General features: G+C 38.3%; 1 long non-coding RNA gene and 1 gene segment (V, D, J or C); one reads left to right on the forward strand and one right to left on the reverse strand.

The window, feature by feature from the left end:
- The window catches only part of LOC120717748, a 53,545-nt gene extending 50,067 nt beyond the window's left edge, over positions 1-3,478 (reverse strand). The window contains 1 exon segment of the V gene segment in view: positions 3,412-3,478. Coding sequence covers positions 3,412-3,478 — 67 coding nt within the window.
- Positions 3,479-7,054: 3,576 nt separating this feature from the next.
- Positions 7,055-13,077, forward strand: LOC120717922. The gene is made up of 3 exons (XR_005692299.1): positions 7,055-7,067; positions 9,776-9,778; positions 12,969-13,077. It is a non-coding gene; the product is annotated as an uncharacterized LOC120717922 (long non-coding RNA).
- Positions 13,078-14,823: the final 1,746 nt, after the last annotated feature.

Consider the following 14,823-nt stretch of genomic DNA (forward strand, 5'->3'; position numbering starts at 1 on the left):
TACTATGGTGTGAAGCTTTGCTGATCACTAAACGTAATCACTGCCCAGTGAATGGATGGTGTGAAGGTGTGTGATTTTGTCACTCCTGCTCCTCAACCCAACAGCTCCACTCCCAGGTAAGCTTCTCTGCTGTTTTTTCAGCGATCTGCAGGTATCTGTCATTTGTCTGCAGATGTCTGTGTGAATTCTTTTAATCAGCCTCCTTTAATGGTTCTTCATTCATTTCACAACTTTACTCATGTTTTTACACTACTGTCCTCACGCTTGTACACAGTGACAACACATGCTCTTACTCTGTGTTTTATTCCTGGAGAAAAAGAAAGCGTCAATCCCAGCAAGATGAAGATAGCCCATAGATCAAGAAACCGCCAAATGCATTCATGATATATCTTAAGGGCAAAGGCCAAAAATCAAAGCAGAATTGAACATCACTGGGAGTGTGTACCTGCATATATTTAGGCATTCGTTAATGTTTCATGCCCATGTTTGTGCATGCATACTGCAGTTTTTTGTAGGACTTAAGCTGTGTGCTGGCACTGTGTTGTTGTGATCTGCTGTCCACAGTGGAGTCGCTCTCAAAGGACGAACAGAGCAAATATTTTGATAAGGCCGAAACAGAAAGAAGGTATCATGCCAATGAAAACCTAGAGTGGTCCTCTAAAGAAAACTACGTATGTCCAAAGTGCCAACATGCAGTTCATACATGTTCCCATCACTGCAGTTCATTTCGAACAAGCTAAAAGCAAATTCTGACTTGGTTGGATGTGCTGAGTTTTTTACAGTGTTTCTCCCTCTTGAGTCACTGTGGCTCTCGAGCACAATAATAAACAGCTGAATCCTCACTCGTCAAGCTGTTCATCTGCAGATACACCTGCTTTCTGCTGTTGTCTCTGGAGATGGTAAAGCGGCCTCTGAATGACTGCGAATAGTGGATATAGCTGCTGCCACCACTGATATAAGAAATCCATTCCAGTCCTTTTCCAGCAGCCTGTCTGATCCAAGCAGTTTCATAATTACCACTGAACCCTGAGTATGTACAGGTCAGTCTGTGTGGTTCTCCAGGCCTTTTAATCACAGATTCAGACTCAGTCAGTGTTTGGCTCTCAGTACCTACAGACAAACAAGAATAATTAGTGATTGTTTTCCAAGCTTATCATTTCACTTTCATAACAATGTTAGTAAAACAACTACACTTTCCTTACCAGCCCAGTAAATTGAAATGATAAGAAAAACAACCACAAATTCAGGATGATTCATTGTCAAGGTCACCTGTCTCTGCTCCGTGTACAGTGGTGGTTAATCGTGTATTCCCTGTCTTATGTTCTGCATCATGTCTTCAAACATGGTAGAGATCATAGTTTGCATCAGCTCCTCCTCCCCAAAGACGAACACAAATCCTCTCCTTTAAGTTAAAATTCAAGTTAGCACATTACATTTTGAATTATTCAGGCCAACCTTCTGAAAGCGGTAAAAATAATATGTATTGACTTATTTCCTCAGGTCACACTTCCATACAATTTTTACTATGTTGACTCAAAGAGAAAAGGAAAGTCTTGAAATCAGGGATCTCTTCTGAGGGTGTGTCTTAGACAGCATTAATTTTGCATCAAACACAGAAAACCCAGTTAAAGCAGTTATTTTTTTTGATTGCCTTTATGTGGCTACGTCTCCTTAACATATTAAAAAAATATATTAAATAAAACCACATTATCTTATTTTTTATTTGTTTTTTATATATAACTTTATAACTCTTTCACTATTGTTGCCTAATAAAATACATAGACATGGACTTGTCGCTGTTTAAGATTCCTTAAAAATGCACTTTTCCTTTGTTTGATAACAGTCAAATATGACACAGAAAAGAACACAACACATTTTCAGATTACATATGTGTATTTTGAGGACCTTTTCTGAAATGCCAATGAAACATACTGTAAAAGAATGCAAATAAATTTGTAGCTCTGAATATGCAAGATTAAACCAGTGTGCTTGTTCTTGGTTCAGTGGGTTCCACTTGTCATTTCAGTTTCAAAGTGCATCTGCTGTCTTCATTTCCAGCTGCATACTTATATTATTGGACTCTGCTAAAGTTTGTTTTTTTTAAAGAATAAAAAAAAATTAGCTCCTGAGCTTTAGGTGGTTTTGGCTCACAGGGATTACTAACAAACACTGAGCTCATTAACAGAAAAGGTTAGCAATTGTTTAATACTGTTTTTTAAGGTTTAATTGCTTAATATGGGCACCGACGACTGTCATCTAAAACATAACATAATTTTGGTATGTAGAATTTCTGGACTCTTTAATGCTCAGTTACCATTATACTCTCACTGTTTAATATTTCTACTTTAAATGATTATATTAAATTTCTTGCTACTGGTTCAAAATTCTCTTTAAAGTGACTGGTTTGACTGACAGGCTGGCTGACAGCTATCTGCAAGGCCTCACTGAGTCACTGAACCACTCATCTGTGTTTGTTCTGTTTGTTGAATTTTTAATTAAATTAATTGACAGTGGCTTGCTGTGTAGTACAGCCCACAAAAGAAGTTTAGGCCTCAGTTGTACATTGAGTACATTGTCCAGCACTAATGAGCAGATATATGTCTGTATGTGGGAGATGTATTCATTCATTCATGTATTTCTTTTACACTTCTCTCAACACGCCACACCAGTTGGTGGCGGTAATGCACAATTTTGCTGTTTGCAAACCGCCAATACACACACACACACACAAACAGAGGTACAAATAAAAATACGAATAAAAGAAAATATTATTTAAAAAACAAATATAGTGTTGGATTTGTTTGTAGTGTTGGAAAAATCTTTTCAATTCCGACATGGCAGATGAAAACATTTACAATTAAACATCTACAAAAAACTATTTATTGCAAAACTATACAAAACCAACTTTGTTGTTGTTTTGAGTGTGAGTCAATTAAATGTATTTTTCTTTAATTTGGGAGAAAAACAAAAATCAGTGTTTGACTTAGTTTGATGGGTTTTTGTACAGCGTTTCTTCCTCTTGTGTCACTGTGGCTCTGTGGCACAATAATAAACAGCTGAATCCTCAGTCGTCAAGCTGTTCATCTGCAGATACACCTGCTTTCTGCTGTTGTCTCTGGAGATGATGAAGCGGCCTCTGAATGACTGAGAGTAGTAGATATAGCTGCTATCACTCTGGATCCAAGCAACCCACTCCAGTCCTTTTCCCAGCAGCCTGTCTGATCCAAGCAGCATGTCTATCACCACTGAACCCTGAGTATGTACAGGTCAGTCTGTGTGATTCTCCAGGCCTTTTAATCACTGGTTCAGACTGAGTCAGTGTTTGACCCTCAGTACCTACAGACAAAAACATAATTAGCTTCTTTATATCAAACATATCTTAATGTTTGCAGAGAAATGTGCTGTCCTTACCAGCCCAGTAAACTGACACTATAAGAAAAACAAAGGTAAACTCGGGACAGTTCATTGTAATAGTCATGTCTCTCTGCTCAGTCTCCAGTCATGAAAATCTCCCATGTAGTGCCTTTGTTATATTTGGCAACACATGCGTAAAAATCTGCCTATTTATGCATATTTGCATAAACTCCTCCTTAAAGAAAAACTTTGTCTCATATAAAGAACTGCACACGACTTATATTAAAATATTTAAGCAAATATGATATATATTTACAAATTATTATTATTATTTGTTACTTAATAAATACAAAATTTTCTCTCAAACTTTAGTCACCAATTGATTTATTAACCATGAGCAAAAAAACTCCATATATATTCATTATTAAATGTGTGCTCCATAATGTAATACAGTCATTAATCATAGGAATATTATGACTCTTTACTGTTAAAGCTCATTCTGATGGAAGTTCTGAAAAAGTGGATTCACAACAACATCAGCTGTTGCTTAAAAACAGGAACCAGATCAGTAACATTTTATAAGGCATCCAAAACTTGATAAAACTAAACTAAACTCCAATAAAACTAATCCTCAGCATGGTGAATGATGGACATATCAAAAATGGTTCATTTAAAAAAAATATATTTAAAAAAACATAACAAAAAACACCACATAAAGAATATCTAATGATGGGTGTTTGCCAAAAGACAAGCAAAAATAAGAATATATACCGAAGACAAAGCAAACCCTTCTCTTGATTTAGTATCACAGTGTCACTGTGACTCTTGAGGACAACAATAAACAGCAGAATCCTCTGATGTTGTCTGCAGATTCAGCTGCTTTCTGCTGTTTTCTAATATTTCTGTCTACCACGCTCTCTATCAAGAATAGAGCCATTTCATACACCCTTAAATCATTATTGGTCTCCTCCTCTGGTGGCTTCATGTTACAAAGTTCATGCACTGAGAGGTTTTTGTTCAGGTCTGCTGATGGTTTGTGTTACTGTCACTCTCTGGCACAGTAATACACAGCAGTGTCTTCAGGCTGCATATTCTGTCCATTTAAAGTCACTGTGTTGCTTGAAGTGTCCAAGTCAATGCTGAACTTGCTCTTTAGTGAATCTTTGTAATGTGAAGTTGAAGTTTGTTTCATCCCAATCAACTCCAGTCCTTTCCCTGCAGGCTGTCTGATCCAAGCTGTCCAGGCGCCAAGAGAATAAGAGACCTGACAGGTGATGGTCAGATGCTGACTTGGCTGCACAATAACAGAGGCTGGCTGTGTCAGCTGTGCACACTTCACACCTGTGGACAAAACATGTTGAATGCAGTAACAGTAAGAATCAGTGTGTTGTGATCATAGTGTTTCTGTTCAGTGAGACTCACAGGATCCATCAGCAGCAGCAGCAGCAGCAGAGCTACAGAGAACATGTTGGTACTAAATATGATCTGATGAGCTTCTCATCTTCTTTTGTGACTGACAGCATGATATCAGACTTTATATCAGCCTGTGAGAAAGTTTGCTTTGCATCCAGATGGATGCTGACAGATTATAAGAGAAAACAGATGTCCTTACCAACCCAGTAAGCTGACAGGATGAGAAAGACAGCCTTCAACTCAGGATGGTTCATTGTTTGAGCCATTTCTCTCTGCCCAGTCTACACTGATGTGCTTCAGTCGTATAATCTTTATATTATATTCTTTGAACTTATTTAAGATAACCTTATAAATAAACAAATATTACAATGATTACATTTTACAGCTGAATTAATGCTGATAAATGCATTGAAGATGCTGTTTCTTTCACAATGTTGTTGATGTTGAACAGCAATTAAATAATTTATGTTAATGTAAACTGCAGAAAGCAAGATTTTCCATGCTCTTGGACAGCATTTTATCCTCTTGTGTCACTGTGGCTCTTGACCACAATAATGAAGAGAAAAATCCTCAGTTTACCAGCCTCTGACTGAGAATGTAGATTTATTATTAGTAGTAGTAGTAGTAGCAGTGGTATTAAAGTGGGTCATCTTTGTTGATTTGAATCTCCCTTTGATTATCTGGGAGTAATAGATATAAGAACTTCCTGTGTTTATAAAGGCGAGGCACTCTAGTCTTTTTCACAGAGCCTGTTGGACCCAGTTCATAGAGTAGTCTCTGAATGTGAATCCAGAGTTTGTACGGATCTGTGGGATTCTCCAGGCCTTTGAATGACTGGTTCAGATTCTGTCAGAGTCTGACCATCAATACCTGTCAAGTTAAATAGTTTGGAAACACATTTATTTGTGTTTCCAAACTATTTTTATGTGCCCAGCATAATAGAATAGAATTAGAATAGAATTCAACTTTATTGTCATTGCACATGCACAGGTACAGGGCAACGAAATGCAGTTTGCATCCATCCAGAAGTGCTTTAGTGATATAGATATATTACAATATATATTAGCAATAATATAGATATGTGAGTATATTACAGAAATGGGTCTATTATGGAATGTTATAATGTACACGGTATGAAGTATGTTGTGAATATTCTATAACTATAAGTATGTACAGGCTGTAGTGAGTACAAGCTATGAACAGGCTATGAACAGGATATAAATATGAAAAACTATACAGAATATGAAATAAGTAACTTTACAGAATCTGAGATATACAGCTATACAGAAATGGGAACTATGCAAGTTGTAAACAGTTGTAGGATTAAAGATTATCGAATGTACAGAATGATTATTTACACAGAGCTATACAGTAGTGCAGTTAAGATAAGTGAGGGTGTAGATAGTTTCTACAGAGGCTATATAAAGTGCTAGTGGTTGTGAGTGGTGGTTCAGTCCATGTTATTATTGTGTGTTTGAGGGTACAGTTGTCCATTGTGTGTATGTTTGTGTGTATAATAAGTGTCTATACTGCCTTTTGAACTACAGATGACTGTATAAATATGAAATCTGTCATTGATAAATTGATGAGTAATAAAATAAATGTTTCAGAGAGCAAGGAGAATGCATTTAGTATTTACAGCACTTGTTTTGGAGAAATGTAATAGTAGTGTCACCGCATCAGTCAGACTCCCAGGATTCAGCAACAAACACCATCAGCAGAGCTACAGAGAACATGTTGGTGCTCAAGGTGAACTGATGGGAGCTTCTTCTGTTCACAGCACTAACATCACTCTTTATAAAAGTCTGTGAGGACGTTTGCTTTAGATACAGACTGGCAATGACATGGAAGTTTTGGAATAAACTCACATGGAACCTATGACTTTACTGTGCACTCAGCTGCTACCTAAAGATTTACATCCCAAATGTGCTTCCCGAGATAAGGAGAATAACGACCCCTTCACATGGGCGCCTGGATGTGTCTGACATCTTCACAAAATGGCTTCACTGTGTGTGTGGAAACATTAGAAACACAGATGTTATGCTATTCTACATCCATATAACTAAGTGAGAAAGTGATATTACTAAATTACTTAAGTGATCAAAACATAAGAAAAGAAATCTGCCATCACAACAACAACAAGTTATAAAAGTGATATGAGTTCTCCTGTTACTAATAGTTAGAGATTGCAGTTGTGTTGCAAAAAGTCTTTGGTGCATTTTTATTAAATCTTTTTAATATCACTGATGAAATTAAAAACATTTAGATAAAGTACAGATGAAGATAATGTTTCTGTCAGTGTGTTGATGTGTATTAATCTGTAAAGGTGAATTGCAGAAAGAAAATTTTGCAATTTAATTTATTTATTTTTTGATATGTTAAGTTTTCGTACAGAGTTTCTTCCTCTTGTGTCACTGTGACTCTCGAGTACAATAATAAACAGCAGAATCTTCAGTTGTCAAGCTGCTCATCTGCAGATACACCTGCTTTCTGCTGTTGTCGCTGGAGATGGTGAACCGGCCTCTGACTGACTGAGAGTAAGAGATGCTACCGCCATTGCTAATCCAAGCAACCCACTCCAGTCCTTTTCCAGCAGCCTGTCTGATCCAAGCAGCATGTCTATCACTGCTGAACCCTGAGTATGTACAGGTCAGTCTGTGTGATTCTCCAGGCCTTTTAATCACTGATTCAGACTCTGTCAGTGTTTGACCCTCAGTACCTACAGACAAAAACATAATTAGCTTCTTTATATCGAACATTTCATAATTGCAATATAAATGTGCTGTCCTTACCAGCCCAGTAAACTGACACTATAAGGAAAACAAACATAAAGCCAGAACAGTTCATTGTAAAAGTCATGTCCCTCTGCTCAGTCTACAGTCGTGTAAATCAACCATGTAGTCGCTTTGTTATATTTGGCAACACTTATGTAAAACTCTGAATTTGCATCAGTTTCTTCTCCTCAAAGAGGAACACATGTCATGTCACACAAACTTCTGCACATCACTTATATTAGTCAAGTAAATCTTATAAATTCACAAATTATGTTTATTATTTATGAAATAATAAGGTTCTCTCAAAATGTATGAATTTCTGATACATTAATAAAACTCTCCATATGTAATAATTATTAAACACATGTTCTATGAAGTTAATAATACAGTGTGGGAGCGTCATCATGTTGATGGCATCTCTGAAAAAGTTTCACAAACAACAGCTGTTGCTTAAAAACCAATGCTAAATGAGTAAACCATTTTATCAGACATCTAAACCTCCACAAAAAAGAACAATCGTCAGTACCTTTAAAAAAAAACAGCTCATTAGACACAATGATGCAGATATTCTGTCTTTTCACCAGTGAAAGTAAATGTATCATCCTTACCAGAACAGCTTATTACAAGAATAAAAAAATGAACCAAATATTCATGAATATGAATATGAATTTGAAGGATGGGTCGGGTGTATCCTTTGTGGCCCACCCTGGCCCAGAATTCATAACGCGGCCAGCCATTCATTCCAACATATGCGGTAGCTCTAGTGTATATTACCTTACACTTCAATACTTATTATTATATTATAATATTATAATAAGGAAAAATACTTTTCAAACGCAGCAATGGCGGAGGAGCACAGCTAAAGAGTTTGAAGTATTACTCTTTCTGGGTCACAAAATGAACTTCTAACATATTTTCAGGTGTGTAAACTTCAAATATCTGCTCAGTTTATCAAGACATCACGTATGTGCAAAAGCGCTCTGATGTTTTCGGAGACGTCTGTTACCCCACCACCTCAATCACTGACCGGATGGTCAAGGCTCACTAGAGCCGGCAAGAACATCGGACTACCAGCACATCGTTTTCAGACCCTTTGCAGTCTTTCGCTGCTCAGGTTAAACATGAGTAGCAAAAGTCACTTAGATAACCTTTTTCAGTGTTTTTCAGTGTTTTATTTGTTCCTGAGTAAATCGGTTTGGCTGCGATTAAATTTATAGTTTTCACACGGCTGAATAAACGTCAATCAGAAAACTGATTAAACAGAAGTGTGAGATGGTACAGAATTTACTCCAATGTCCTGTTATATTTTAGATAGCAAGGAGCAGCCGGCTACCGACACAGTGGTGACGCACATCAGAAGGCTAGATGGTCCAATTCCACAGCCTCACACTTACGGCCTTCTCGGTCTTCGGAGGACCCGGCCCATGTAGACTGCGAGCGCCTGGTTTTCCGAAGGATGCCGCCCTTGAATTAGGACACAGCTAATAAGAAGAAAGAGTGTTGCTAGGACTGACCGGAGGCAAATTTCATTTCAAAAGACTACCCAACGGAAGCTTTGATTAACGCATGGTTTTGTACAAACTATGCAAAAAGGAGTTTGCACACCACCGAAGCACTTCGACCTTACAGTACCATCTAAATGCAAAACATGTTGCAGCACAGAACCTGTGGGAGCTGTTAGAGCTAGCAGTTCGAGTACCAACAAAAGGTGTCAGCAGCCCAAACTTGAGGAATTGACTGGCTTCAAGATCAAAATTAGTGAGTCAACATTGGACAAACTTAAACATTCTCTTGCAAAATGGATTGCTCTGGACTGTAGACCACTACACAGATTCAGATGATTTTTAACAGGGCCCTGAGTTTGCACAGAGCACAATCCACCATCAGTGAGACAGACTGCAGTGGTGGTCCACTCGAGCAGTGACCCACCCACAGCTGTCTGTCCTGGCCTCCAACCATTTGATTAGTCCTGCCACTTCTGTCTCATGTGAGAGATTGTTCTCACTTGCAGGTCATATAGTAACAAAAAAGAGAGCTGCCTTGAGCTCTGAAAATGTGAACAGGCTAGTTCGTCTAAGTAACTGGCTGAAAGAGACGGACAGTAAATAAGCATGGAGGTATTGTGAGTCCAATGAGTTTGTTATTTTTTGCACTAAAATGTTTGATGATCACACTGTTTTAGCCTAATGTACAAAATAATTTTGGCTAAGGTTACTCAGAGTTTAAAGGTGAAGCTGGTCAAATAACCTCTTATGTTTTTCCCTTATTTTCTAAGGAGAAAAACTGCACTTTATGTTAAAATTTTTATTATTATTATTTAAAGACAATACCGTTTTGAAAATGTACTTGAAGTACTCAAAATAGCACTTTATTTTTATGTCTGCCAAAATTTGGCCATTTTTGTCTATCTGTTGCATCTCATCATCTCTCAGATAGCCTTTATTTGTCAGTTGCAGGTCTTTTGCCCACAACCGAGATGACAGACCTTGCCGACCGTACATACAATACACAAACATCACATTGGGGAGACAGGTCGGCCCAGGTAGACAGGAAAAAAAACATCGAAATGTGCAACACAAAAGGATATTACAGGAATGCACAGGTATCAACACACCATAACACAATAAACACAGACAAGCAACGTGGGAAAGTGTTCCAGTGTGTACATCTGATCTGGGACCGCTGCAATCTTCGACTGCGCCTCCAGCTGACCCGATGTCCACATCATGGGGGAGGTAAGCGTTGGAGGTGGCGTTGGATATGGAGGGTGATGTGTCAGTGAGTGCTTATCAGTATCAGTATATGTATGTGTGTGCGTGTCCATAGTTCAGCTGAGACAGTGTCCTTCGCCCCGCCAGGCTAAGTAAACAGTCTTCCAGCCAACCCAGGTGGCCTTGTAGGGAATGGGAAGGAACAGACTCAACACAGTCGTTATCAGGGAGTTTTTGTTCAGCTCCAGCCTTGAGCCCAAAGCTGGCGCCGAAGGGGTAGCCGCATTATGATGGTGATTTTTCTTTTGCAAACAACTCATGAGAATTTCAAGCTGTTTTTAACACTCCAACACTGGTCTCTCAATCTCCCGTTAATAGCTGCGCGTTTCTCCGTGATGTTATTAGCCGTCGATTCCGTGGTCTTGTCACTCTTTTGCTCACATAGCAGATTCTGAGACCTCACGACCGCAGCCAACTGATCCGAGATGTAATCCAGCTTCCGCCCAGAGATGTTGTTCTGAGTTGAGTCTTTCCTGATGTAATCCAACATACATATGCTCAGAGGTGTTATTCTGAGCATTCACTGGAGTCGTAAATGCCTCCAAGCTCTTAACCATGCTGCCTTCAGTGAGCCCTTTCTGAGAAGTCGCACCTGTCGTTCCAATCCCAGCGGGCAGCCTTGTGGGGGTTTGAACAGCCGGTTCTGCTCTCTTAATTCTCCGATTAGCCAGGGCCAAGCCAGCTCCGATCAGCAAGAACCCTGTTATCATGGTTCCGAATAGGTAGATATCTTAAGCGTCCTCGATTGACAGTCCCGCCAGGCACACGATCCTTTGCCACCCGTCCATCGTGTATCCGGCAGGGAAAGTCCCTCCAGGGCACTCGGGTTCTCCCGAGCCCAGACTTCTCGTTAAAGGGTGTCAATAGCATTCAGAGACCAGTTGATCAAATCCATAATTCTCTTTTAGGTTTTAGACACAGACTATGAGAGAGTGTTCCAGGGAAATTAATACAAAAAAGACACGAGACCAGACAAGGACATAAGAACTAGCAGGGAAGATAAGGGAGAGGAGAAAAAGTGCGTCCGCCTCCTCCGAGAGCCAAAGAAAATAAAAGAAAGATGGAAGCAGTCTGAGTTTGCATCAGCTCCTCCTCATCATTAATCAACCAAACAGACATGTATACAAGTAATATGTATGTTCATTCATGTTTTACTCAGCAGGATTTGATCACTCATTAAAAATAAACATTGTATTGAAACACTGTATCTGCTAAGAAAAAGAAAATTATTTCTTTACTAAATTCTATAATCAGTGTTTCCTGATTTTAGTATTTTCTGACTTTCCTGACTTTACCCCAAAGTAGAATTTTTTTTAAGTATTTATTTATTTATAAATTCATTTATTATAAATTCATTTATTTAAGTACCATGTTTCTCTTCATGTTTCTTTGTTTCTGCTTCAGTGGCCTTTCTGACTCGTCTTTTTTAGCGTTTTATCTTTCAACAAGGGTTTCACCAGTTTAACTCAGAATAAGTTTAAAGGCATTAACTCAGAATTTAAAGAGAATCAATTAAAACATTTTGATGTGTTCATGTGAAAAGTAGTGAAAATATTTATTTTTCTAAATATCCTATTTTCATTGCTGTTTTTTTTTTCTTCTTAAAATTGTGGTTAAAAGTTTATGAATTTTATTTTTCACATTGTTTTTCATTGTTACCATAACATGTTTTTAGATTCTGTGTGTTTTACTAATATTTATTCACAGATGGTGCAAACACAGGTGTTATTGTGACAGTGAGTTGAACATCATATTTTTGATCATCTACTGCCCCCTGTAGTGTCCTGTATAGCTGAAGGTTTTTGTAAAGCCTCGCTCATTACTTAAACCACTGTGTGTCTTTGGCACAGTAATACACAGCAGAGTCCTCTGGCTTAAGGTTGGAAAGGCTCAGATGCACCATGCTGTTGCTGTTGTCTTTGGTGATTTCAATTCGTCCTCTCAAACTGCTCACATATTTGTTTTTGCTGGAATCTGTGTAGCCTTCTCCCATCCATTCCAGTGATTCTCCTGGCTTTTGTGTTATCCAGTGCATAGTACAGCAGCTAAATGTGAAACCAGATCCTCTGCAGGAGAGACTGAGAGTCTCCCCAGGCCGTTTCACTACAGGACTGGAAGGAATGGACTCCATACTCTGACCTGTAACACCTGAGGAGTTAAAAAGGAACCAGTGAGACAGACATCTGCAAAATGTTCTTATAGCACTCGTTGTTTCCTGTAAAAATATTAAACAATAAGAAGCAGAAGAACTCACAGTGAAGCAAAGAAGCAACCAGCAACAGAGTGAGTGTCTGTGTCATTGTGAGTCTAGAGATTGTTCACTGCTGCTCCAACAATCAACACACAGCACAAGACAAGTGAGCAGCACAGAAGTACACAGCACACAGTGAAGATTTGCATCAGGATATTATGTAGAGGGAGTGGCTCTTGTGCTGGCATCTCTTATGATTTATAAGTTGTACTTTAATTGTAACATATTATCTGCTTCATTATGCAGAGTAATAAAATATTTTTGTTATGCTTCATTGAAAACAAAAGCTAACAGAGGGAAATCAGACAATTCACATTTTCCATGTAGCTTTCATGTTAATGACACAGCTGAATAAATAAGCATTTAATCTGATGTCTTAGGGATAAATATATGCGCTATATAAAGCCCCAGGCCAGCTGTGGCTGTAGCTTGCCTCCACCAGTGTGTCAATGCGAGAGCGAATGAATAGTGGCATTGTAAAGCGCTTTGGGTGCCTTTAAAAGCGCTATATAAATCCAATCCATTATTATTATTATTAATTACACATCTCTAGTGCTACACAGTGTCGTATGTGCTGTATCCATAATGCACACTTTCAATCCACTTTAATCTGCTATGAAAATTCATGAGTGAATGAGTGAATATTAGTATTAGCATACTGTTCAGATTTCATGTCTTCACAGTATGACATTTGTCAATTTTAACATGGGCCAGGAATCCTCTGTTTATATAGATATAAACAGAGATATATTTAGAATGTACAAATAGCCTATCTGACATTAATAAAAGGTTGATTACCCTGTTTCAGAGAGCAGGGAGGCGACAGTTAGATATGATATAACACTGTCAAAATCCCCCTGCCACTGTTTAAGATTGTTTAAAAATGCAGTTTACTTTACTGCTTGTACAATTCATCAAAACAGTTTGTACTTTTGTCAGTTAGAACTCTTGCGCTCTCGCTTTCCTAAATACTGTCTACATTTTCTGTTTTCAGTCAAATTACTTCAAACTATTTTCAAATATGTAAGAGAAAGCAAATATAGTAACACACAGTCAGCAGTAGCAGTGAAACTGCCCTTCAATTGAAAGCAAATATGAACATATGTTCTCAGAAAAGGTTTAACAGTAACAAAGCTGCTGCTGTAGCTCATCAACTTAAAGGTTCAGATGTTCTTCTGCATATTTTGGTTGTAACGAGTGGTTGTTTGAGTTACTGTTGATTTCGGCTCAAACCTGTCTGCCCATTCTCCTCTGATCTGAAAAGGCCTGACCTCAAGCAGCATGAATATCATCACTGAACTCTGTACAGGTCAGTCTGTGGGAGTCTCCGGGCCTTTTAACCACTGGTTCACAAAGCAAATGAAAATATTTACAGTTATACACAAAACAGAATATTTAATGATACGAGATCTTGACAATCCAGTATTATGTCTTTCTTTCAGTACATTGATGTACTGAGTTTTTGTACAGAGTTTCTTCCTCTTGTGTCACTGTGACTCTCGAGCACAATAATAAACAGCTGAATCCTCAGTTGTCAGGCTGTTCATCTGCAGATACACCTGCTTTCTGCTGTTGTCTCTGGAGATGGTGAAGCGGCCTCTGAATGACTGAGAGTAGTAGGTGCTACTGCCACTGCTGATATAAGCAATCCATTCTAGTCCTTTTCCAGCAGCCTGTCTGATCCAAGCAGCATGAATATCACCACTGAACCCTGAGTATGTACAGGTCAGTCTGTGGGATTCTCCAGTCCTTTTAACCACTGATTCAGACTCAGTCAGTGTTTGACCATCAGTACCTACAGAAATGTTAACAGATCATTAGTCCAGTCATATTTCTTCATATATTTATTTGTATACCAGAAATATATGTCCTTACCAGTCAAGAAACAAAACAGAATCAGGAAAACAACTAAATAAACAGTTCTCATCATTCTAAACATCAGTCGTCTTTGTCCAGTCTGTTGTGTGTATATTAGGTTGAGTCCCTGAGTCTTACTCTCAAGCACATATAAAGTTGCTGAAGACATCAGATTTGCATTGACTCCCCCTCCTCAGCAAAATATATAAGTATATATATATTACATCAAATGAGAATTTGATGTAAACTCCAGTCCTTTCCTGCAAACTGTCTTAAGTATGTTTCTTTCAGTGTATTGATGCTGTTAAAGTTGAGTTCATTTCTCTAAATGTGAACTCTGAAAGCAAATGTTGGTTTTGTGATGTGCTGAGTTTTTGTACTTGTACAGAGATGCTTCCTCTTC

This window comes from Simochromis diagramma, unplaced genomic scaffold, assembly GCF_900408965.1.
Source record: "Simochromis diagramma unplaced genomic scaffold, fSimDia1.1 OVJJ01000510.1, whole genome shotgun sequence".
NCBI classification, from domain to species: Eukaryota; Metazoa; Chordata; class Actinopteri; order Cichliformes; family Cichlidae; genus Simochromis; species Simochromis diagramma.